Consider the following 24,221-nt stretch of genomic DNA (forward strand, 5'->3'; position numbering starts at 1 on the left):
TCCTCCTACAGTGTCTGATCTGTCTGTCAATATGGGAGAGATAGTGGGGGAAGAGCGTGTATTAATATTTAATTATCAATCACTCTCTCTTGTATGTAGGGTTCAGATGATGACTGTTCTCCAAAAAGATCCTGTTGAATCTCCCCTCATGATAAAAGCTAGTTATCGAGATTCTGTTTGTTTCAGTTGTTGTTTTTGTTTGTTTGTTTGTTTGTTTGTTTGTTTGTTTGTTTGTTTGTTTTTTCCAAATATGAAGCCTTATTAATGAAACACGTGCGTAATGAACAGGAACCAGGAACCAGGAACACATAAAGTAAAAGATGAATAAAAATAGCCTTAGGCCTACTTAAATGAAAATCCAATTCTAACAATGTGCAGTCTTAGGATATAAGGCGCAAAACATGAATAATGTGATTATTAATAGACTAGGTCAACTGTACGTAGGCTTAACTCTATGTAGGCTAAATCTGAAATTTGAGGGTAGGAAAAAAACAGTAGCTATCCCATACTTGTGATTATAGCCTAAATGGACAAAAAGTTAAAGAAAGAAATCAGGGGGATCGGAGGTTGAAGGGTTAACAATTGCAATAAAGGGTTAGCCTATATGTTATTGAATTTTCTATGGGGGTTGTCTGCCCATTTGCCCACACAAATAGAAGTTTAATTGATCCGCGTTGTTTTTTGCTTCTCGGCGCTCACTCCGTCCCACGACAGGCGAGATGAGGCTGACTAGAAAGCGTCTCCTCCGCTGCTGATACAAGCAAATGTCAATTGTAATTTCTACTGTCAGCAACTGCCTATAACCAGAGACCTAACAACATGAATTTGGCATTTTTTGCTTTAACAGCCGCGCTTGTGGTCGCGAACAGCGGCTACTGTTCTTCCAGCAGCGTCCCCTTATTCATCCTGCCGTTCACTGACTGCGCGCAGAGCCGTGGGAGAGACGGCTTCTACCGGGGAGCTATAGACGTCACTGAGTCCGGCGCCCGGTGCATGAACTGGACCGAAGTGGCCGGCTTCAAGGAGCGTTACCCGGATAAAGGAATTGAAGAGCACAATCATTGTCGCAACCCGGACGGCAGGATCCGACCCTGGTGCTTTTTCAAAAACCACAAAGGCAGAGTGGACTGGGGGTACTGCGACTGTAAACAAGGTAAATACGCAGGCCATTGTTTTATAGGGATCTATCCTTTTAAATATGTGGACATTTAACGCGAACCTCATGAACCAGACGCTATATGACCTACAATCCTCCAAAGAGTAGAACGGAATGATAATATAAGTCAATGCGGGCTTAGATCTTATCAAGTCCCTTATTGCATAGCCTACATTTTTGTTTCAGTGGCACATGCTTATACTGAATGGGGCATTTAGCAAAACACAGTCCAGATGATCACCAGTGTGTAAAATCTCTTCTCACCTTTAAATTATTTGGCAGGAGTAACATCACATTATCCACACCTGTCAGGTGGACTGAAATACTAAGTGTTGCTAAAATTAAAAATTAAAACAAAGTGCCACATCTCTGGATTAATAGAGAGGGAGATAATGGTGAAAGGAATAGATTATAATCACATAAATGTGATTTCCATCTGGTAAGGCAGGCAGCCTGTGGTGTTTTTAGTCTTGGTGTGTAGGCACAGCATGGATAAATCATCCTGCAGTAATTAATACACTGAACATCACTGGGTGATTAAATGTATTTGGGCGATCATTCATCTTTGGGGGAGTACTGGGGTGTGTTCTGCTGTCTTAATAACCTTTTGCAAAAGCAACACAGGATGTCCTCTCTGATTTAAGTTCAGATATGCTGAGAGACTGACACCCATTTGTGCATACAAGTGAATTCCTCTGTAGCTTTTACTAACAATATAAAATAAAAAGTGCAAAAAACCCCACACACACAAAAAAGAGAGACTATTCCATCAATTAACAATGTGTGTGCGATCAAACAGTGACCATGAAAATCTGCTACCTTGGTTTAGGGTTATATGTTAAATCTCAGTTCAAAGTCTGGATTAGGATGTGGCTCAAACTATTTTAAATTGATTATCATATTATCAAATCAATTGCACTGTGGTAGTGAGGTATGGTGCCAAAAGAGAAGAAGTCTTGATAGCTACACAGAAACATATATAGTTTTGAAATATGTTCCTTTCTGCAACAATGTAAGTGGCATTCAGAAAGACATAGTCAAATAGTCCAGCAGATGTTTTAAGGTGTGTCCTATACTCTATATACTAGTTTTAAAAGCATCATTGCTTTATCATGTTTTCCTTTTAATAGACCAGTTGTGATTTGGCAACGCATAGCTGAGACATCATGTCAGTGCATGCCATGAAATGAGAACATATGCAGCAGTTTTATATGACAGATTTATATTATAGACACATAAGATGTTTGTGTTCAGCCGCTTTCCTCTTTTGTTCCCTTTTTACCACCTAGATTGAGCTTTTTTTCTTTCTTATCTCTCAGTTTTGCACTCAGCTCTGCCCCTTTCCTTTTTTATCTTTTTTTGTGTAGTCTTTTAACACCCTGGTTTGGTATATGGTGTGCACATTTACTGTTCTCCAACCCACTCTCCATTTCAGGTTCAGTGCGTCTGCAAGGAGGCCGCTCCAAGCTAGATGGCAGGGTGGAAGTCTACCTGGGAGGGGTGTGGGGTTCTGTGTGTAGTGATGACTGGGGGGATGAAGACGCTGCAGTGGTTTGCAGACAGCTGGGAAAGGGGTGAGTGAGCACACATGCACACACATGTGCTCAGATATGTCTGCCTCCCCCTCTCACATACGTACTCAGGACACAGGTGCAAGTACAATCACCATATGCCATGATAATTCACAATGAGATTCAGCGTTCAGTGGTCTGACAGAGAGTAAAAATATGGTGGAAAATGGGTGAGAATGTTACAGAATTTCACAACACCTCAGACACATGATTGCACTCTCTTCATTTCTCTTCACAGCCTTTTTACTTTTTTTGTGTGACCCTTGCATTCCAACCCCCCATTCTCCAGAGGTAGCTGAGTTTAGTACTCCGCTATTTACCTTGTTATTAGCACTGTCTTTACCTCTCTCTCTCTCTCTCTCTCTCTCTCTCTCTCTCTTTCTGCCTCACACACACACACACACACACACACACATACACACACAACTGTGTGTTGTGTTCATGAGATGCTGTCATGCTAGAAGAACCACTGATTTACCGAGTCTTGATGGAGTCTGCCACACAGCATACATACATACATATTGACAGTGTTCATAAGCTGGGGTGGAGTCAGAAAGCATCTGATTTCCCTGGAGAACAGAGATGTTCTGTGCACTTTCACATGTTGACACGAACACCAGTGCTGGAACGCACGCTGACATGAACGCATGCCTGTGTGTGCACATTCACACAGGAGTCAATGAAAATTCACAGCGGAAAGGAAAGAGGGCAAATGTCAGCCATATGTCAGCTGGCTTTGGTAGTGATGAGTGTCACGAGGCCAGTTATTGAAAGCTGTTGGGTGTAAAACTGCTGACCGCATTGGCCCTGGAATGGCAGATCATGAACATTCAGATGGCTCAAGATTACCGTTAACAGGCTAGAATGGCTGCTTTACTTCTCGCTCTGAGACAGGCTATAGGATTTCCTCCAATCTCCAATTGTATGAATATACATAGAGTTGGCAGGCATTGCTCTTTTGAAGACATATCAGAGCTCTTAATCAGCATCTCTTATCAGATGAACCTGGGTTTCCTGCTTGATATCAGTTACAGGAATAAAAAATAAGGGTGAAAGTAACACATTTGATCACTGATTCTCTCCCAGGGTCTCAGGTCGTGCACGTGCAGTTCCTCTGATTCGTCCAGGCATAGTCAAACTCCACTGGAGGTCAGTCCACTGCCAGGGAGATGAGCCAGACCTGCTTCAGTGTCCCAAGACTCAGTGGAATGGAAATGAGTGCTCTCTGGCTGCAGCTGTTACCTGCACCCAGCAGAAAGGTAGGCCCCGCTCTTCAAGAATGACAGATATGTGGTGGATGGATAGAGGTTTGCGTTAATGTGAACATAAAAAAGTACAAAAAACATTTTTTGATGCTAAATTCCGTGCACAGTGCAATAGATTGTGTGTTTAGGTTGCGTGCGTTTTGCCGGTGATCTACTAAGAATAACTGCATGAATGAAAACAGGTGCAACAGGGTGGAGACAGCAGTATTTAAATGAGGGTTTTGCGTGTCTGTATGGAGAGTTTGGACGAGCAGAAAGCTGCAAGCGAAAAATGAAATTTGATCCCATGGAATTAGAGCTTCTTGTGGAAGCGGTTAACAAATATATTGAGTTATAACAAAAACAAATATTACCAGAAAAACCGACATATGGGAGAGTATTTGTGACAAAGTCAATTCTGTTAGTAAAACCAAAAATATTCCACTCCAAAAATATTAACACGGGTGGAAAAAATCCATCCTGTGTGTATTCTGTCATTGTGCCTCCTTCTCCTCCTCTCTACAGTAACAGCAGTCATCTGTGCACAGTGCTTAGCTAGTTAATACCTGCCCTTCAAAGGTTTTATTTATAGGCGCAGTTACCATCACCAAAATTACCTTCAGGTTTGGTGAATCACAATGCGTGTGCTAAATAACATATTTGCATTTTCTCCTCCCTGTATTTTGCACACTGGGGTTAAAACGCCCCATATTACGTATTCATTATGGCAAATGTACTAAATGGACAGAATGTATTATCTTACACGTTTGAAAGACGCAAACCTCAGTGTGCTGCCTTAGTAGATCAGCTTGCACATTTTTTTGCAGGTGATGTCAAGTTTGCACACGTTTTTACACACGCAAACTTTTAGTAAATCAAGTCCTAGGTGTTAATGTATTTGTGTGTGTGTGTGTGTGCGCGCATTTCAGCAGCAGCGATGCTCCCTATACGGCTGGTGGGAGGTCAAATGAGGTCGGAGGGCACAGTTGAGGTCTTCCATGCAGGGCAGTGGGGTTCTGTATGTGACGACCAATGGGACAACAGTGATGCAGAGGTGGTGTGTCGACAGCTGGGGTTGAGGTGAAAGGGCACCCACACACACACACATATTATATTCACATTAATTCAAACCAATCATTAGCATAGAGGAAATACATTGTGAGCTGGAGAGAAAGTGAGGAAAAAAAGTGTGATAGATAGATAGAGAAGGGGGCTGAGATGAGTTAATGTGGGTGTCCAGACATCTTTCTCTCCCTCTTTCTCCAAAAGTATGAGAAGTATTCTTTCCATTTGGACACACACAGAGAGGAGCGAGCAGTAAAGAACATCTGGGGGTCAGATAGTGAGTCAGGCTCATTGTTTCTGCATGAATTCTAGTACCACAGAGATATGCATATTTAGCAACACTAAACTCTGCAAATGTTCATGTTCATTTTTTGTGTGTGCCACTCTCTGTGGTGTTGGTGTTGCAATATTTATGTATGCACAGTTGTGTGTGGCAAGCAGTTTCTCAATAAAAGATTTGAAACACAGTAGATTACTCCATTAATTAAACAAATGCAGCATCCTGTACTCTTCATTTTGTAAGTCAGGGCAAGTCAGTACATCTGCTTTTAATAGTCTGTTTTAATGCAAACCAAAACTTCTATTCCTTTGTACCTTTTCTTTTCTTTGTAGTGGTGTGGCAAGGGCATGGGGCCAGGCGCATTTTGGCAAGGGTTCAGGCCGTGTGTGGCTGGATGAGGTGCGGTGCACAGGCAATGAGCTCACTCTGGAGCAGTGTCCAAAAAGCGCCTGGGGGGAACACAATTGTCTGCACTCTGAGGATGCAGGAGTGTCCTGCAATTCTTTGACAGGTTGGCCAACACCTGCATCAACATTGGCCATAATACAAAAAGCATGCATGTGAAAAGCACTCATTGTTTACAAATACAGATATGGGAAGCTCCTTCAGGAATTCCCACCTTATCGTGGTGCAAGGGTTTGCCTGTCACTATGACCCTGGAACATTTTTTGCAGGGAACAATAGCCCTTTCAACCCAACACAGGTGTAATTGATAACATTAATAAGATTTGCATTCGATTTATATTTTCTAATGCTAGGACCCTGGTATTGTGCGGGATATTGCGCCAAAATTGAATAGGACAATCATTAATAATTAACAACTGTGCTTTTCCCGCTATGACAAGACAAAATGTCTGCTATGAAGAAGGCAAATTGTTTTCAGGAGACAAAAAACTTTTTGAAGACACCTAAAACGGTGCCTTGCTTAAAAAACCTCCCACCTGGAGCCAGCCAGGCATCAGAGGGAAGCTTTTAGGACAGTGCATGGGGAAAAGGTTGTTTCTGTGTGGTTTCCACACAAGAGGAAAGGAGTTAAGGCTAATTCATGGCAGGTCACTGGACACTTTTAATAAGTGTTACTGAACAGAAATTACATTAAGATTTTCTAGCAACATTTTTATTTATGATTCAGCAAAAGGTTTCAGTTTTCTCCATAACCAGACACCATCCTCCAGCCAGCTTGATTAGTTTCACTAATGATTAAAAACGCTGCTTGTTAGATTTTTTAACAAGCAGCGTTTTTGTTGTTACATTTGTGAAAAGATCTATTTTTGATAATTTTTTTTAGAATCTAGTCTAATACGGATTGACAGATATGAAATAGTGTATGTTTTCAAATATATCCTCATTGGTAAGGACATTACCTAACTCTCTGTCTGTCTTTCTTTTTCTCTCTAGATGGTACTGTCAGGTTGGTAGGGGGTGCAGGCAGTTATGAGGGACGTGTAGAAGTCTTCTACCATGGTCAGTGGGGGACAGTGTGTGATGACGGCTGGACAGACTCTAACACACAAGTTGTGTGCCGCCAACTTGGTTACAGGTAATGTGAAGTATATTCTCCAGAGAGGCATATATGCAAGTATTCTCATTACTTATTGACTTTTTGTGTTAATATATATGTATACATGTCTACCTCGCAGATTCGGTGAGACTCTTGTTTCTGAGGGCTTAGACATCACCCCAGTCCCACGCTTCGGAGTGGGGTCAGGTCCCATTCTTTTGGATGATGTGAGCTGCACAGGGAAAGAGCCTAGCCTATTGCTGTGCAACAAGAGGGAGTGGTTCCTTCATGACTGCACCCACAATGAAGACGTTATCATCACATGCAGCCCAGAGCACAGTGGAGACAGTCTTCCAAGTAGTAAGACATATTATTGCTGTAAGATGTACTTACTGAAAAATGTTACAGATAGCATGTAAACCACGAGTGAGTATGGGAGGCTCTCTGTAACCTTTAAAATACTGATTATTTATGTGGTTAGATATTGATGTCATTTATGTGCGTATGTAGGGGTTTGAACTTTGAAAGACTAAGAGGAGTTACCATAGTGCTACTTGAAATTGTGGGCTACCCCTTAAAAAGTGCTGTCATGTGGGGGTGTTCAATATTAGAGATGGAAGGTTTGCAAGCTAACAAGCACACATGTGGGCAAACTTTTCTGGCACATGTTTTAGGAAAATTGTTTGTGGAGCAGATATTTGTCTTCATAAATGGTAAATGTCTTCCTCAAAAATTCCACTCTGTTTTCGGAGTCGGTTGTCACACCAACTCTGCTCTTGCAGCCTTGCATCTTTTAGCACTGTTCTCATTTTACTTACTTTAGTCTATGTTAGGCTTTTAATAATGCTGATCAGTTGATCGTAAATACTGAATGGGCCTCTTTGATATATCTTTAGATTGCTTTCCCTCTTTCACTCAGCGATGTCATAGATGACTATAAATAATCCAGCTCCTTTAAATTATGGGCTGTCTCAGTCCTCAACCTGTTGCAGTACCAGTTTCCAGGTATGAGCAGAATTCACCTGTCAATCTTTTGATCTCAGCAACCTCATGCATTTAATCAATCTGCAGTCTGTTTCGAGGAAGAGAAAATGTCTAACAAGTTCCTTTCAGTATATAAAAATACTGTTGTCGAATTTCACCTCTCATTTTACATTACATCAAAGATTTGATCACATTATTGATATACTGACCAGCTTTGTGAAAATCCTCTATATTACAGTTAAAGACAATGGATAATTGGTACAATTACTTGAGAATTCCACTGCCGAACTTCAACATCCATCAGGAGAGTGCATAAAAGATCCATGTTAGTACATCTACAGTGGTTACACATGTGTTTCAGAGTTGAATGTGGATTTTAATCACTTTTTATGGCTCATGTCAAGCCAAGTTCCGGCTGAGATCCTTCCGTAAAGGTTTTTTAGTGGTTCTTAATTTCAGACTGAAAATTATCAGGGTTTTCCATCTGTGCCCGTCAACTTTGAAATTACTTGATGAATGAAATCATCTAACTCTTTATCTCATATAAAATCTTTTTTAACAACATTTAATTTTTCTTTCTTAAACTGAAGCTGATCTAAAATCTGCCTCTCTGATCTCTGTCGAACGCAACCTGCAGTCAGTTAAATCTCATCTTACTGTAGAAGAGGAAAGTCAACATTATCCAGGACACAGATAGAGGATGATGTCAGTCATGCCAACTTTCATAATCACAGCTGTCAGTTAGATTGCCCTGCCTTAACAGCTGGGTTGTCTGTAAAGTCATCATGATTAAATGGACTTTCTGTTGGCCTTTACCTAAATTAAATCTACCTCACGCAACTCTTCATATGTACAAAACATTGAATACCAGGCACTAGTAGGCCAACATATTCCCACATCATCAAGTAACACACAATTGTAGGGCTGCAACTAACGGTTATTTTAATTACTGAATAATCTGTCAATTATGTTCTTGATTAATCAACTAGTTGTTTGGTCGATAAAATGTCAGATTATTATGAAAAATATCCATCACTGTTTCGCAAAGCTGAAATCATCAAATATCTTTTTTTGTCACCACTAAAAGTCCATAACCCAAAGATATTCAGTTTACTGTCATAAAAGACTAAAGAAATTACACAATACTCATATTATAGAAACAGGAATCAGAGAATATATTTAAAAAAAAGACTCAAACTGAATGAATCGATCATCAAAATAATTGGTGATTAATTTAATAGTCTGCAACTAATTAATTAATAGATTAACCCTTGCAGCTATACAGGATTGGTTTTACTGCAAAACTGCACCTCATAGCTCTTTACAATAAGAGACAGGTAAGGGTTCAGTGGTATAACTACTTGCTGAAAGAGGGGGAAAGGGTTGAATGGTAGAACCATTAATCAAAGTCTATGCCTATGGCCTCCGGACACCAATAAAGTTGTATAAGGACAGAGTAGATGGAGCTCGGTAGTGGCTCAGATTTCACTTCATACTGTATATATCCGTTTGATTCTCTGCCATCTGTCTTAATGTTGACTGTAACAGATATGAGTCTGATAGGTCTGGTGAATGTCACATCATGGTTTTTATGCCCTTAGTGATGATAAATTGGAAGAGTATGTTTTGAGTGGAGAGCACATACTACAGACTGAAATAGCTGTTTCTCATTTGCTGGGTTTAGATAGCTTAGGTAGCTTTGGCAAGATTCTGAGGGACACGCTCACCCCACAAACACTCACTGAAGAATTATGTCATTACTACATAGCATTTGTGTGTGTGCTTGTTTGTGTGCATTTGCTTGAGTGTTTATCTGTGTGTGTTAATCCCTCCTTCCCCCTCAACATGATACATGCAGATTGGTTTATGTTGCTTTTGGAAACGGAGAAAATGCCGATAAGCCAGGCAGTGCTTTGAACTCTCTCTCTCTCTCTCTCTCTCTCTCTCTCTCTCTCTCTCTCTCTGTCTCTGTATCTCTGTTTGTCTATGTGTCCCTCCTTCACTCTCTGTAGTGAGAGACCGTCACATTGGTGTTGTGTTAGAGCAGTTACGTGTGTTGAGAGAGGGGAAAACCGTGTTTGTGTTTCTAAGCAGTAGGACAAAGATGAGCATTTCCCCAACAGCCAACATCAACTAAGAAGTAAACATTCCCACAATTAACCCTCTCTAACCCCTCCTACTTTAATCTCTCCCTCCTAGAATTCTTACTTCCCACACACACAATGTTTGAATGCAGCTAGTCATTCAACTCAGTACACACATAGAGAACGATTTCACACTTAACTGACTCAAGTTGAAATTGTTTTAGGATGATGTATGAGCAACAAACAGCAATAACAACACACCGTTATTAACACACAGGTAATGCACCACATACTAAAAAATATTGAATTCTCACGAGCTCTCTCCATTTGCAAAACTTAAGTTAAAGTTAAATACTAATTGATGTGACACTTGGGAAGAATGTAAACTGATATCGGAACTACCCACACATGGAAAAGACATGAGTATTCAACTGACTGAGATTAGTGTCTGGCATCTAGGCACAGACAAATGATGATGGATAGTTCAAACCTAAAGCTCAGACGGATTTGATTAACAGTGTGAGTGAATAGCATTTGAGAGAGAGAGCGAGAACAATAGAGGGAACGTGTGAAAAACACATAAAAATAAATTAGCTGTTCATCGTGACAAGAGTTTTAAGAGTTTCTTCTTCCAGACACATACATACACCCCCACACACACATTGAGTGGTTGAGCTGGTTATCTGCATGAAAACAGACAGGTTTTCAAGCTATTTCCTTTGTAGGGAACATGAGTGCACACGCCCAATTAACTAGACGCTTTAGCCTGGAGGTTTGTTAGTGCGTGTATGCATACTGTCTTTGGGTGTTTCTAGACTGAAGGATCTTTGGTAACTGCAGAGAGGAGAAATAAATCTGTGCTAGCAGGTTGAGTCTGTGTATTCAGTCAGTCTAAAGTATGTATTTGTGTGTGTGTGTGTGTTCTCCAGGTGTGCCAGTGAGGCTTGTGGGAGGAGAGAGCCCCAGGGAAGGCAGGGTGGAGCTCTATCTGTCTGGTCAATGGGGGACAGTGTGTGATGATGGATGGAATGATCGTGATGCTGAGGTCGTGTGTCGACAGTTGGGATACAGGTATGTATGTGTGTGTGTGTGTCTGTGTGTTGGAATAGTGTCTTTATTACTCTTGAGGTTTTGGATAATATGATAAAACATCAGAAAAAAATAAAACATAAAAACAACAAATAAATGGAAGACTTGCATTGAGTACAAGTGAGATTAAAGTTTTGATTGCCTTCCATCAAGTTGACATGTTTTAGTGCCTTGTTTTTTCCAAACCCCGAATGTATTCAGTCTACTATTATAGAAAGATACACAAAATTAGCAAATATCCCTATTTGAGAAAATGGTACCAGTGACTGCCTGATCATTTCAGTTCTAGTTTATTTCGATGCCATTCTGACCAAGATGCATGAACGGGCTAATTATAAATAAGTCACAAGTTATTACTGTATGTGTAATAAGGTGAGCATGCATAAAGACACTTGCAAATATTTTTTCTTATACTTTATACACTATCCCATATTATCAGATGTGTCCTCTTATTTCTGTCCTTTACAACATATTTTTCCAGGCTTGGTCAGGATATTGCCATAGAGGTAAAATGTTGAGGGAAAGCTCAGTGGTGAGCTGTGGCATCGCAACGTGATCACTCTATACATTCTACTCACTTAAGTAAATCCAGATGTCCCGCTATTTGCAAAATCAATCGCCACCACTCAGACTTGGCATCGGTCATACCCCCTCTTTCTGTTCCTGTCTTTTATCGCTTCATCTCGTTAACCTTTCTCTGTTTCTGTGTTACACCTCATCACGCAAATCTTGAATTTCTATAGAAGCTATCTGCACTTTCATTCAAATGGCAATGCATTCTGCAAAATGGAAAATGGAAAAGCATTCTGCCAAATGGAAATTCAATGTGCAATTTAGTCATGGAGTTTGAAAAAATGTGCAATATGTAATTCAATATGCAAGTGGCAATGCTATCCACAATACAGTTTTAATTATCTCAATGAAATTTATTTATATTTATCTATATTGAAATTAGTTAAATTCCATATTGCCATGGTTTTCTTGTACCTCAAATGACAATTCATTTTGCAAAATGAATTATCATTAGAATGAAGGTGCAAGAATACCATGCTATATGGAACTTAATAAATTAAATTTTCATTCATAATTTTCATTGAGATTATTCAAACTGTACAGAGGATAGCATTGCCACTATTGAACTACATATTGCACACTATTTTTCCAAACTGCATGATTAAATTGCACAATGAATTGCCATTTTGCAGAATGCATTGCCATTTGAATAACTGTGCAGATACGCTTCCATAAATTTAAGGCTTACCTACAGTGGAAAAACTACATTATGCTTTCAACCATTTAAAATGACTGTATCCTGTGGATTAATATTCTGAAACCGTGCACTCAACTTTTTGAACAGTTGTTATAAGGCTCTGATGGGCTGCCAACTTCCTTATTAAGGGTTTTATCTGTGCCCTTTCTAAAAGCCAAAATAAACATCCTATTAAAAGGCAGGCTAATTGTGCAAACGACATGTTCACAATGACAGACAAGTTGAGGCAAAGCAAACTACCTCATTCGACCCTCTCTGTGACCCATTATCTCTTCCCTCTGAGACACTGTCCCATTTTCCACAACAATGGCAATTGGATGCCATTGTTTTGGACACTGTGCAGTGTTTTCATACAGAAAAAGAAAACTGTCTTCATTTTCTCTCTCATCACTCCTCAGCAACGCATACTTATTCCGTAGCCACCCAATTTTCTGTGACACATCTGTGTGTAGATTAAAGCAACATCTGGAGTGCATAAGTGTGAGAGAGAAGGGAAGCGTGTTGGAGGCATGTAAAAGCCATGTTAGTATCATCACTCTGTCTTAAGAAGGGTGTGGTGAAAGGTCATTACATACACAGCAGGTTCCCCAGGGTTAAATGTTGCTCTGGTGGCAATAAAACAAACTATACCTTACACATTCACACACATAAATTCACACAAATTATATACAGTCAACATTTTTGACCCCAGAAGTGTTGCTTGGCGTAAAGACGTGCTATAGGTTGGAAGTTCATCCAAAGTTCAAAGAAAGTTCCTGTTGTCTGGAGCTCATGTCCTATCCTGTTCACCTTGGCTGCATCTTTTCTTTTTCTTTTTTTTTTACATATTCTTTTTTGGTCTTTTTGAACATATAAAACAGCCACACAACAATACAAAAAGAAAAGAGATGAAGAAAATAATGGGTTGTTGGACAAAGTAAAAGTCCAGGGTCTATCCCATTGAGATGGGTTAGAAACACAGAAATAGATTCAGGACAATGAGTGTTATTTGCTTTATATTGAGGGGTTATAGGGGTTGGTAGGGTTAGAAGCTTAATGCTAAACTCTAATGTTGTGTATAAATGGTTGCCAGTTTCTCACAAAATTATCCTTGGCTTTTATTCTATCCTCCTTTGCAACATTTAACACTGATCCCCCAAAAAAAGTCAGTCACAAAATCAAAATCAGGCATGGTGAGGCTTGATGTCAGTCTCTCGGCTTAGTTCCAAGTGACTTGGGGGTTCACCCTTTGTACACTAAGGACCTGATTTACTAAAGGTCTGCATGTATAAAAACGTGTGTAAACTTGACATCACCCGCAAAAAATCTACTAACGCAGCACACTGAGGTTTGTGTCTTTCAACTGTGCAAGATAGTACGCGCTGTCCATTTAGTATATTTGCCACAATGAATATGTAATATGGGGCGTCTCAACCCCAGTGTGCAAAATACAGTGAGGAGAAAATGCAAATATGTTATTTAGCACATGCATTGTGATTTACCAAACCTGAAGGTATTTTTTCTGACGCTAACTGCGTCTATAAATAAAACCTTTGAAGGGCAGGTATTGACCGGCTGAGCACTGCGCTCAGATGACTTTTGTTACTGTGGAGAGGAGGAGACGGAGGCACAATGACAGAATACGCACAGGAGTTTTTCCACCTGTATTGATCATTTTGGAGTGAAATATTTTTGGTTTTACTAACAGCATTGACTTCGTCACAAATACTCTCCCATATGTCGGTTTTTCAGGTAATATTAGTTTTTGTTATAACTCAATATATTTCTTAACCTTTTCCGCTAGAACCTGATCTCATTTCTTTTTTTTCATTTTGCGCTTGCAGCTTTCTGCTTGTCCAAACTCTCCATTCAGACATGCAAACTCATTTAAATACTGCTGTCTCCACCCTGTTGCACCTGTTTTCATTTACACAGTTATTCTTAGTAGATCACCGGCAAAACGGCCGAAAATGAAACGCGCAATCTATTGCACCGTGCACGCAATTTAGTACCCACTATTTGGGATCTTAGTAAATCACAATGCGTGTGCTAAATAACATATTTGCATTTTCTCCTCCCGGTATTTTGCACACTGGGGTTGAAACGCCCCATATTACATATTCATTATGGCAAACGTACTAAATGGACAGCGCGTACTATCTTGCACAGTTGAAAGACGCAAACCTCACTGCGCTGCGTTAGTAGATCAGCTTGCAAATTTTTTGCAGATGATGTCAAGTTTGCACACGTTTTTACAAACGCAGACCTTTAGCAAATCAGGCCCTATGTACCGTTTAGGGAGCTATTGGAGACACTTACACAATACTAAATGTCTCAATAAGAGACCTAAGATTCCTCTGTGGATCAGTGTGGATACAAGACCTGCCACCTACCAAACCCCAAGGACGCAACATGAGATTATCTCAGTCAGTTATCTATCAATCTTAATTAAAATCACAGCTACGGCCTTCACAGTCACACCTACACAACCACAATCTACAGCCGCATGTGTTTGATAATTAATGTCAGAGGTGAGATGAGGATATTGTTATTATCAGATTGTTGAAGCAGTTTGACCTGGTTTGCTTCATACCCAGAGAATGTGAAACCATAAAGTCACATGTCATTACCTCTTATATGCTTGCATACACACATATACAGACAGAAGGATACAGCTGTATTCATCTTAAACTGCATGTTTGTGAAATGATTAAATGCAATTTGTAAAAGATCTTAGCATTCTAATCACTTTCTAATACTCAATTGTTAAAATAGTTTTTTAATTTTTTTTAAAGTGCAATGACCCCTTCAAAGTGTCATTGCAATATTAGACAAAACTGACTACTAAATGCTGACACTTCTGCAGGTTGTTTTTCAGCTATAGTGTGAAGTGCTTCTTTGACCAGTTGTAATAGTTTTCCATGTTTTTGTAACTGAAAAAACAATAAAATGTCTGTGTGTGTCTTGCGTGTGTCTGTCCTCTCCAGTGGGATGGCAAAAGCCCGTGTGATGGCATACTTTGGAGAAGGGACAGGACCCATCCATGTGGACAACGTGAAGTGCAGTGGCGAGGAGCGCTCATTAGCTGACTGCATTAAGCAAGCACCCGGCACACACAACTGCCGCCACAGTGAGGATGCTGGGGTCATCTGTGACTATGGTGAATGGCAGCCTAGCTACAAAGAAGTCAAAGGTCAGTCAGGGTTAGGGTTAGGGTTACTAATCAAGTCTTTTTTTTTTCTTTGAAATGTTGCTCTGAAATAAACAGTGTTCAATTTATCATTTATGGAACTATAATGTTTAGCAAACACTTCCAACAAGTCATACACACTGAAAAATTAATGAGAAACAAATGACAAAAAAGAGGTAATATTCCTAGAAGAAAGCACAGAAGACCTCAGTGTGTGTGTGTGTGTGTGTGTGTGTGTGTGTGTGTGTGTGTGTGTGTGTGTGTGTGTATGTGTGTGTGTGTGTGTGTGTGTGTGTGTGTGTGTGTGTGTGTGTGTGTCCGTGTCTGGATGTCCAGATGGTAAAATGGAGAGAGCTATGTTATTGCTTCACCCTGTCTGTCACACATCAGGACAGTCTCATATAATGCTATCTGTACCATCTCTCACTGCGGAAAGTCAAACACACACACATACACACACTATGAAAATGATCTCTCATTTATTTAATTTTCTGTATTTCAGACCATGGTTCATATATAGTAGGAAAAGATGAATTTCAAGCATTACTATTTTTGTAGTCTAAATGTTTAATAAGAGCAACACCCGAGCCAAAATGTATGGTTTAACAATTACCACCCTTCCTCCAACTCTGTCGTATATTCTATATACACCCAATGGTTTCTCTTTTGTCTCTGTCAGATCCTGTCAACTCAATTTGTGGTCTGCGGCTCATACACACTCGCCAGCGCCGAATCATAGGAGGAGAAAACTCTCTGAGGTAAGCTGGACTGGACAGGAGGGATTAATAACAGTGAAAGATGGAGAGAAAGCCTGCCAATGATCCATAGAATGAAGAATATTGGACACATTTTCAAGTCAACAGGTCTGAAATCACAGGCAAGTAGATTCCCGATTTTGTGTATATGCACACAAACATTCACTAATGCGGGTTAGCGGAGGCCTGTACATATGCACAAGAACGTGAGTGTTCACGTGAGTGCCTGTGACATTTAGAAAGAAACAAACGTGCTTAGTCAAGATAAACAAATTCACTGGAATGAAACAAGGAAATCATGTGGTCTCTGTCTGTTTTGCTTTGCATGCCGATACTTATATATAAACAGAGAGAAAGTACCTGCATGTGATCATATGACTTGGCCAATGTGCTTGTAAATAGTGTGTTTCATTGCCAGTGTGTGTGTGTGTGTGTGTGTGTGTGTGTGTGTTTAGATGACATTCTGCATGTTTACACCTTACGTAGCCACATGTAAACCCATTCTACCAGGTATGCTAATGTTTAGTATTTTCCAAAAAGATTGCTTAAATAAAATGTGGATAGAAGCCACAGTCTGTCTGAACACTACACTAAGATGGTAAAAATGTAAATATTAAACCTGTTAAACATCTGCATGATATCTTGATGACTAGCATATAGCTAAAGCCACAAGGTACCATGCCTCACTGAATAGTTAGCATGTCTCTTAGTCTTGTGGTGAATCAAGATGCAATAACCACACATGCAGTTAACAGCTGACTTTATAGTTCAGTAAAGTGTAATTTCTTTCTTGAATTGTATGAATCTGACCTAGTTTGCTCTAAAGTGTTGTAGTCTGGATTCTGTGACTGAGTTTGCATTTGAATTATTTCCTCACATCAATTGCTTGTGTGTTTATATGTGTGCATTTGTGTGCATGCATGGCTGTGTGTTTGTGTCTGTAGGGGTGGATGGCCATGGCAGGCTGCGATTCGTTTACGAGGATCTCGAGGAGATGGGAGGTTGGTGTGCGGAGCGACTCTAATTGACACCTGCTGGGTTCTCACCTCGGCACACTGCTTCAAGAGGTAAAACACATAAACCCACATCTGTCCACACACATGCATACATAAAGAAACACAACCACCTTTCCCAGTGTGTATTTGGATTCCTTCCATATATAATAGGGGTTTAGAAGTTTTTTATTCATGGAAACATGAGCATGCTTGTGCATGTTTCATGTTGCCTAAAGATGTTCAACATTAAGTCTATGTTTGAAGCTTGATTGATTCAACTATATCTGGCAAACAACTTCTTTACCCCCACAATATATTCAAGTCTGACAGGGGCCTCAAAACCTCAACAATGCGACCAGTAATCAGTTGTAGTTTGGCTATGGTCGTGGTGCAGGTGGCCGGGAGTCAGTCGGTTATTTCATCTCAACTTCATCTGGTCTGGGGATTCCTTTTGGCGCCAACCAACTTGAAATCCATCACCTAATGCATACAGCAGAGAAGACAGCAGGAAGACTTGTGCAAAAACGAAAGAGAATAGAGCAGAGAGAGCAAATGTGTGGAGAGCTGAGAACATTGAGGTTTGTGAGGGCAATATAAAACATACAGATAAAAGTCTGCTTTTCATATTTATAGAGTAGATGTAAGGTTGCCAGACTGTATTTGAAGGATAATATCTTTTTGTTGGGTTTCCAAATATTAGTTCCCAGGTTTGGGAGAAAAAACAGAACTCTTTACAGGCCCCGGCAGCTCCGCCACTACTGTATAAATCCTGATGTTTCCACATTAAAGAGAGGAAGAAGTAATTCACTAAATTGTTTCCAGTACCATTTCACAAAGCATTCTCAGGCCCTTTTCACTGCCAGAAGTATACTCTAACATAAGAACCTCCACTCTGCAACGTGAACCTGACATCATTTTCTTTTAAAATGACTCACCACCAGTGTAATCACAGATGAAAGTGATGGATTTCACTTTGACTCTCTACTAACAATTATGAGTCATTTAAAACCTGCACAGTAAGCATTGTGGTTGCCTATAATAGTTCATTTCTGTAACAGGTTGTTCTTGTGGGTACATGTCATAGCATGCTTGAATGAAAATGCATTTTAGGTGTTATTTATATGTTAGCCTGTGCTTAATTAAAAAGGTGTTCACCTTTTGCCTCTGGCTATCATTTTTATATTAAATATTGATTATAGATTGTAAAATCCATCCATTAGGGCCAGATAGATGGCATTCATACAATACTGACAGAAAATGTGCACAACACTTTCTTATTCAACAATAAATTATTATTTTTGACAAGTGCTTATTGTTACTCAAAAGAGAAGTGCACACCTTAATACCACACATTAGGAATGACAGAACTCGTGTAAGGTACTTTAAGCTGATAAGAGGATCTTTGATACCGTGGATACTGTACGCACACAAGAAGGGTCACACAAAACAAAGTTGGCTTATCAGTCGTCAGTTCTACAAGCTTTCCAGATTCAGCTATGACATTTTTGAAAAGCAATTTGCTGCACATGTGCCAAAGCCTGCAGACCAAGTCTTCCGACTTTGCAGTGTCACCTTTCATATATCGTAACCAAAATAGGATGATACACACACATAGACACACACAACAAACAAATACACCGCACAATCAACTGAAAAAAAAATGTGTAGCATTCTGAGTATTCCCAGTATATTCACCTCATACACAAGTACATGATTTTATGATAACATATCAGGTTACCTCTATCAAATGTAACAAACATGATCACATGACCTGATCCCTTCGATTCATAAAAAATGAAAAATGAGGTCAGTGGTCACATGCAGTCAACATAATAAACCTATTTATACCTTGTGTCTGTACAGCTCGTGGCATGTTTGTGTATTTGAATGGGTGTGTACTCAGGTAACTGGCTAGTCAGCAGTGTCTCTGCTCTGCCAGGAACGTTGTGGCATGGCCAGGTCAGGTTATCTTTCAGTTAACATTCGAGTTGTAACTGGACACACAGACTTGGCATAATCGAAAGGCCTCCTTCTTTCACTCTTCTCCTCTTCCCTCCCTCTCCATTGGCCCTGTCTTTATCCCAGACTTACCCTCCTCTCTTTTTCTCTTCTCCCACTCCAGTTCAAAAAGCCCAAACAATTCCCAGAAAGTGTAAAGCATGGAAAACACCTCCCTCTGCCAGCCTGTAACTCAGATAAAACCATTAACGTAGACACAATGACAGATTTATTATCATTCCTGCCAATACTCATTCCCTGTCCCATTTGCTTCCATTGGACAGATAAGTGTGTGCAATCGACTATAAGGTAGAATTTCTAGTGAATTGGTCAAATGTATAAAAGCACAACAACAATGTTGTGTTGAAGAAGAAAACAGAGAAAAAGAGTAGCTGATTGGTTACTTGAGTAAAGCTTTTAGGATGGTTAAACTGAGTATATAAAATATTCATATGTCTTCAGGGGAAACAAACAATATGAAATGCAAAATGTGGCTAAAAATCAATAAGAAAAAAACAAGATTGCTGAAAACAGAGAGAATAAAATGTCAAAAATGTTTACCTATACATGCTTCAGAGATTTAAAAGGTAATTCCAACTGACCCAAAATGCCTGGTCACCCATTAAAGTCTGGTACGATGCGAGTACAACCAAGAGACCCCTACGTCTTGTTAACTTAAATGGATTCTGAAGCTTGCAGGCAACCACTGCACTGGATTTTATGACTATGTGTGCTCTGTGTAACGTGCTTGTACGTTTTCAGCTCAAGATAAACTACTGCTGACATATCCTTTGCCAGAGCTAGTCATTTTATTGCTCATGATTTATGTAATAGCATTGGGATTGCTCATGCACACACACCCTCTTTCTCCAATGGCCTCTTTGGATCAACCCCGCTATTTCTCTATGCAGGTATGGAAACAGCACAAAGCAGTATAAAGTTAGAGTGGGCGACTACCACTCCCTTGTCCCAGAGGAATATGAAGAGGAGTATGGTGTCGATCAGATTGTCCTCCATCCAAGTTACCACTCCCATAGCAACGATTACGACCTGGCCTTGGTTCAACTGTCACCGGGGGCAGTGAACCAGATGCCAGGAGAGTGCGTGTCATTCAGCCGTCATGTCCTTCCCGCCTGTCTGCCCATGAGGAAAGAGCGAGTGGTCAAACAAGCCAGTAACTGTCACATTACTGGCTGGGGTGACACAGGTGAGGGTATATGTGTGTGTGTGTGTGTGTGTGTGTGTCTGTGTGTGTGTGTGTGGAGGAGCATAGGCCCTAAGGTGCATAACTTAGCGTAATTTCATAACACAAATTAGTAAATGCAAATGTTTTATTGGTTTGTATGGGAAAGGGTCACACGTTGACCTCTTTAATGTCATAAGTAACGAATTGTGCGTTACACAAAAAAGAGCTTTAAAAGACAGATCTGGTATGATAATAGTCCGTGCTTATTTCCAAATCTTTCATCATTTGAAATGTTGAAATAATGTTGAAATGTCATCTGAAAAAAACTGAAACCAGAGAACATTTGGAATTTTTGCTTGAAAAATGACAAACAATTAATTTCCTAATCTTTAACTAATCTTTCCAACTCTGATCACATCTCAGTAGGATGAATTATTTGGGTTACTGCCTGTGCAGTCCTGTGCATTTGAACAGCCAGTTAAACAGTCGTGTACTGTAACTACAAAACAGTGATGTTACCATATGAAAGCAATTTTAAAGGTCAACTGCAAATCCAGATAAAGTTGAAATGAATCCCCCACAAGTAATTGTACTTGTTTAACTTCACCTTCTGATTCGTGAGTGTGCACACAGGCACACATCTGTTAGTGATCTTTAAATTACACACTGATGTCATTAATCAGAGCAACTAAGTCACATGTGGCTTCAGGAGGTCACCGTACACCTTTATGCACAAAACTGTGCTCCTTACTGAGGGGTAAGTGTCTTCTGTCAGTTGAATTCAGCTTGTCTTAAATGTGCATGAATGTGCAAGTGTTTTCATTTGTAAACTCAAGTGTGATGGCAACACTGGCTATTTAGAGTGTGTGATGTTGGGAAACGGCTGTTTGACCGAAGTCTGCTTTGTACAGCTGTTTGTATTTGGCTATTTGCCACTCTGATATCACACACACACACACACGCACGCAAGCACATTTTACACATACATACCACCCTAAGCTGCCATGGACAGTTAATAACACTATGTGGTCACAGAGAGAGTCAGGGGCTGAACAGTCACCCACCAATGTAGAGGCTTGGTTTGAGTTTTCAGCAGTGGTTCCCTCCAGCTTTCTCATGCTGTGTTCATGTGTGGGAAGCTGCTGAAGGATCAACTCCATGTCACTACTGTGTATTTGTTTGCTTGTTGAGGTGCTGGCAGAGGGAAGTAGACCACAGGGGGATAGTTTGAACCTCTACAATAATTATGTCCTCATGGTGAAGCTCCTTGCTAGTAGGTGAAAAGAGCAGACTGGTGACAGAATGTGCATGAGAGAAAACACATTGCTGTCTAGAGCATTCCCCAGGACAACAGCAAAGTTAACACTGACAAGGTCTGAATGCAGGAGTATTGGAATCAAAAAGGAGAGAGACAATCTTATGCAATAAAACATAACAGCTTCTCATATATTCTTCAAAAAATCTTGAAATGTATTCATTTTCAAATTGGAGAGCCCCATATTAATAAAAATCCAAGAGCCTTTGATGATAATGTGATAAAATGAGTCAAGTGGAGATCTGCTGCTCATGTGCAAGGCAAAGAAAACTTAACAGGAAACATAATTTATTTATGCTGCCCAAGGGAAACTAAGTGTACTTCACATCCAAATATGTCAATATATACAGAGACAACAGTTGCAGTTTCCTCTCATTTTACCTTTAGACCTCAACCCTGACCTTAACACTAATAAACTCACGGATGCTCACACCCACTCTCTCACTCTTTCTCAGGCCGTTCGTACTCTAAGACCCTACAGCAGGCCCCCCTCTCCCTTCTTCCTCGTCGTCACTGCCAGCAGCATTTCCATGGAGCTTTCACAAGCCGTATGCTCTGTGCCGGCAGCATTCAGCCCGAGAGGCGTGTGGACAGTTGCCGTGGTGACAGTGGAGGTCCGTTGGTGTGTGAGCGTCCAGGAGGGGGTTGGGTGGTTTACGGTGTCACATCCTGGGGTCATGCCTGTCGGACACAACAGTCCCCTGGTGTGTACACCAAAGTCTCTGCTTTCAGCTCCTGGATACAAAAGGTGATCGGACGTGATGACATAAAAGAGAAAAGGCGTTAAAAGGGTGAATGATGAACTTAAGTAACTGACCTCTCAATCACAAAAAATGACTCAAGACTTACTTGATTGGTCAGGTGATACAACAATGTATTTCAGTCATGAATAATTGATATCGATTATTTTGGTGATGTAATCTGTAACCTGACTTGCAAATGGAGACAACAAGGCAATGCTGGACCTTTTCTCCTGGAAGTGTTATATATTTTCTGGAGAGAGGAAGGCATGACTTCTCTCTCATCTAAGTCATTAGCACTTATTTTTTTTATGAGTTCATATTCTCTTGAGCTGCAAGATTTTGGGTGGTGTTAAATCACAACTCAGAATATGGTGTACCTTACATCTTTTGTTGCTTGTGATCTTTCATACTACACTAAAATGTCTTTTTTTGATGTTGTTTTCTGTATTTGCTTTTGTTATAAAGTTATTGTATTGTAATTTATGATATTAAATGTGTGAGTAAGAATGGTGAAAAGGGACCACCAGCATACAGTATGCATGCATGCACTTGTGCAAACACAGTCAGTAATGTCATGATATTAATTTGCAGAACCCCCATTAGGTACTTAATGCATGATATTCAATGCTTTTGTGTTAAGCATTCTGGTCATATTGACATTTGCCAAAGTTAAATGCCTTGTCACCTCAATTCACTTTTATTTATGTCAGGTTTCTTCACTGTGCTCCTTGTTTTACTCTGTGTAAAAACATATTTCAGGTCTTAGTAATTACTCAGGCATTTAAAATGTCCAGTCAGTATTTGTCCTTGTCTTAGTGCTGCTTGACATTTGCAGAGAAAGGAAGGGACTAAAATGTATGTGACTCAGAGCACATGATAGTATTTCTTAGTGTTCATTTATCTTATTGACACTGTGTTAGTTTTGTGTTTTCTTTATTTTATTTCCTGGTTGGAGAGTTCAGTGTTTTCATTGTTTTCACAATTATGAATGGAGACAATCTGGTACACTTGAAAATACAGAAGACACTCATCTGCCATTTTATTTGATGTTTACTGATTATATGTTGTGTTTCTATGTACTGTAACATTTCTTCATAAACTGAGATTTTGTAAAAGTTTTGATTTCTAATGTGTATTTATTTGAAAGCCTGAATGATCTGCTTTTGTTAAAGACTTTGGTGTATGTTCTTCCTCAGTGGTTGTTGCACTTTACGTATGCTACACAGCACAGTATCTGAAAGGTAACAGCTGCCAGAACAACAGAGCTCTCTCAGGTCTGTTTCTGACTGCAAACTGAGAAAGTGAGCACCACCGTGTTAGACAATGTGTATTCACACACACTCCCACACACAGTGTCGCTGGTATGTCACGCCATGTCTAAAGGAATGGAAGCCATTCTGTGACTGTTACAAGTCAAACAGGTCATGTTGACTTAACACATTTAAAAACTGAGACCAACTATTGCAATAAGAACCTGCAAGAGGGCTCTGAACATAAATAAGAATATTATTGCATTTACAGCACTTTGTATTTTTTTCTTTTTTTCTTTATGTGCTTCAAAAGTCAAGTACACTTATTAAATTGTTGGAAAATGATCAAAGCAATTAGTTTATTACATTTTAACTGTATTTACTTCTTGCTTCCTATAATATCTCTTGACAATAGATATACTGGAAGAGTAGTCTATCAGTTTTCATATTTTTCAAAAGGGCACCATCTTTTGGTTATCCCATCACATGAGACTGTGTTCTACAATGCTGGATGTATTGCAGTGACACACAGGTTACAATTTGTTTTCCAAATGGCACAGCTTTGT

General features: G+C 39.9%; 1 protein-coding gene across 1 annotated transcript; it reads left to right on the forward strand.

The window, feature by feature from the left end:
* Positions 1-819: 819 nt before the first annotated feature.
* prss12 (serine protease 12) lies at positions 820-22,449 on the forward strand. The gene is made up of 13 exons (XM_053326372.1): positions 820-1,153; positions 2,592-2,730; positions 3,814-3,986; positions 4,901-5,051; positions 5,649-5,827; positions 6,715-6,856; positions 6,957-7,177; positions 10,815-10,956; positions 15,211-15,416; positions 16,093-16,171; positions 17,113-17,235; positions 20,073-20,368; positions 22,118-22,449. The coding sequence occupies exons 1-13, from the start codon at positions 820-822 to the stop codon at positions 22,447-22,449; spliced, it is 2,517 nt and encodes an 838-aa protein (XP_053182347.1).
* Positions 22,450-24,221: the final 1,772 nt, after the last annotated feature.

The sequence above is a fragment of the Scomber japonicus genome, chromosome 2 (assembly GCF_027409825.1).
Source record: "Scomber japonicus isolate fScoJap1 chromosome 2, fScoJap1.pri, whole genome shotgun sequence".
Taxonomy (NCBI): domain Eukaryota; kingdom Metazoa; phylum Chordata; class Actinopteri; order Scombriformes; family Scombridae; genus Scomber; species Scomber japonicus.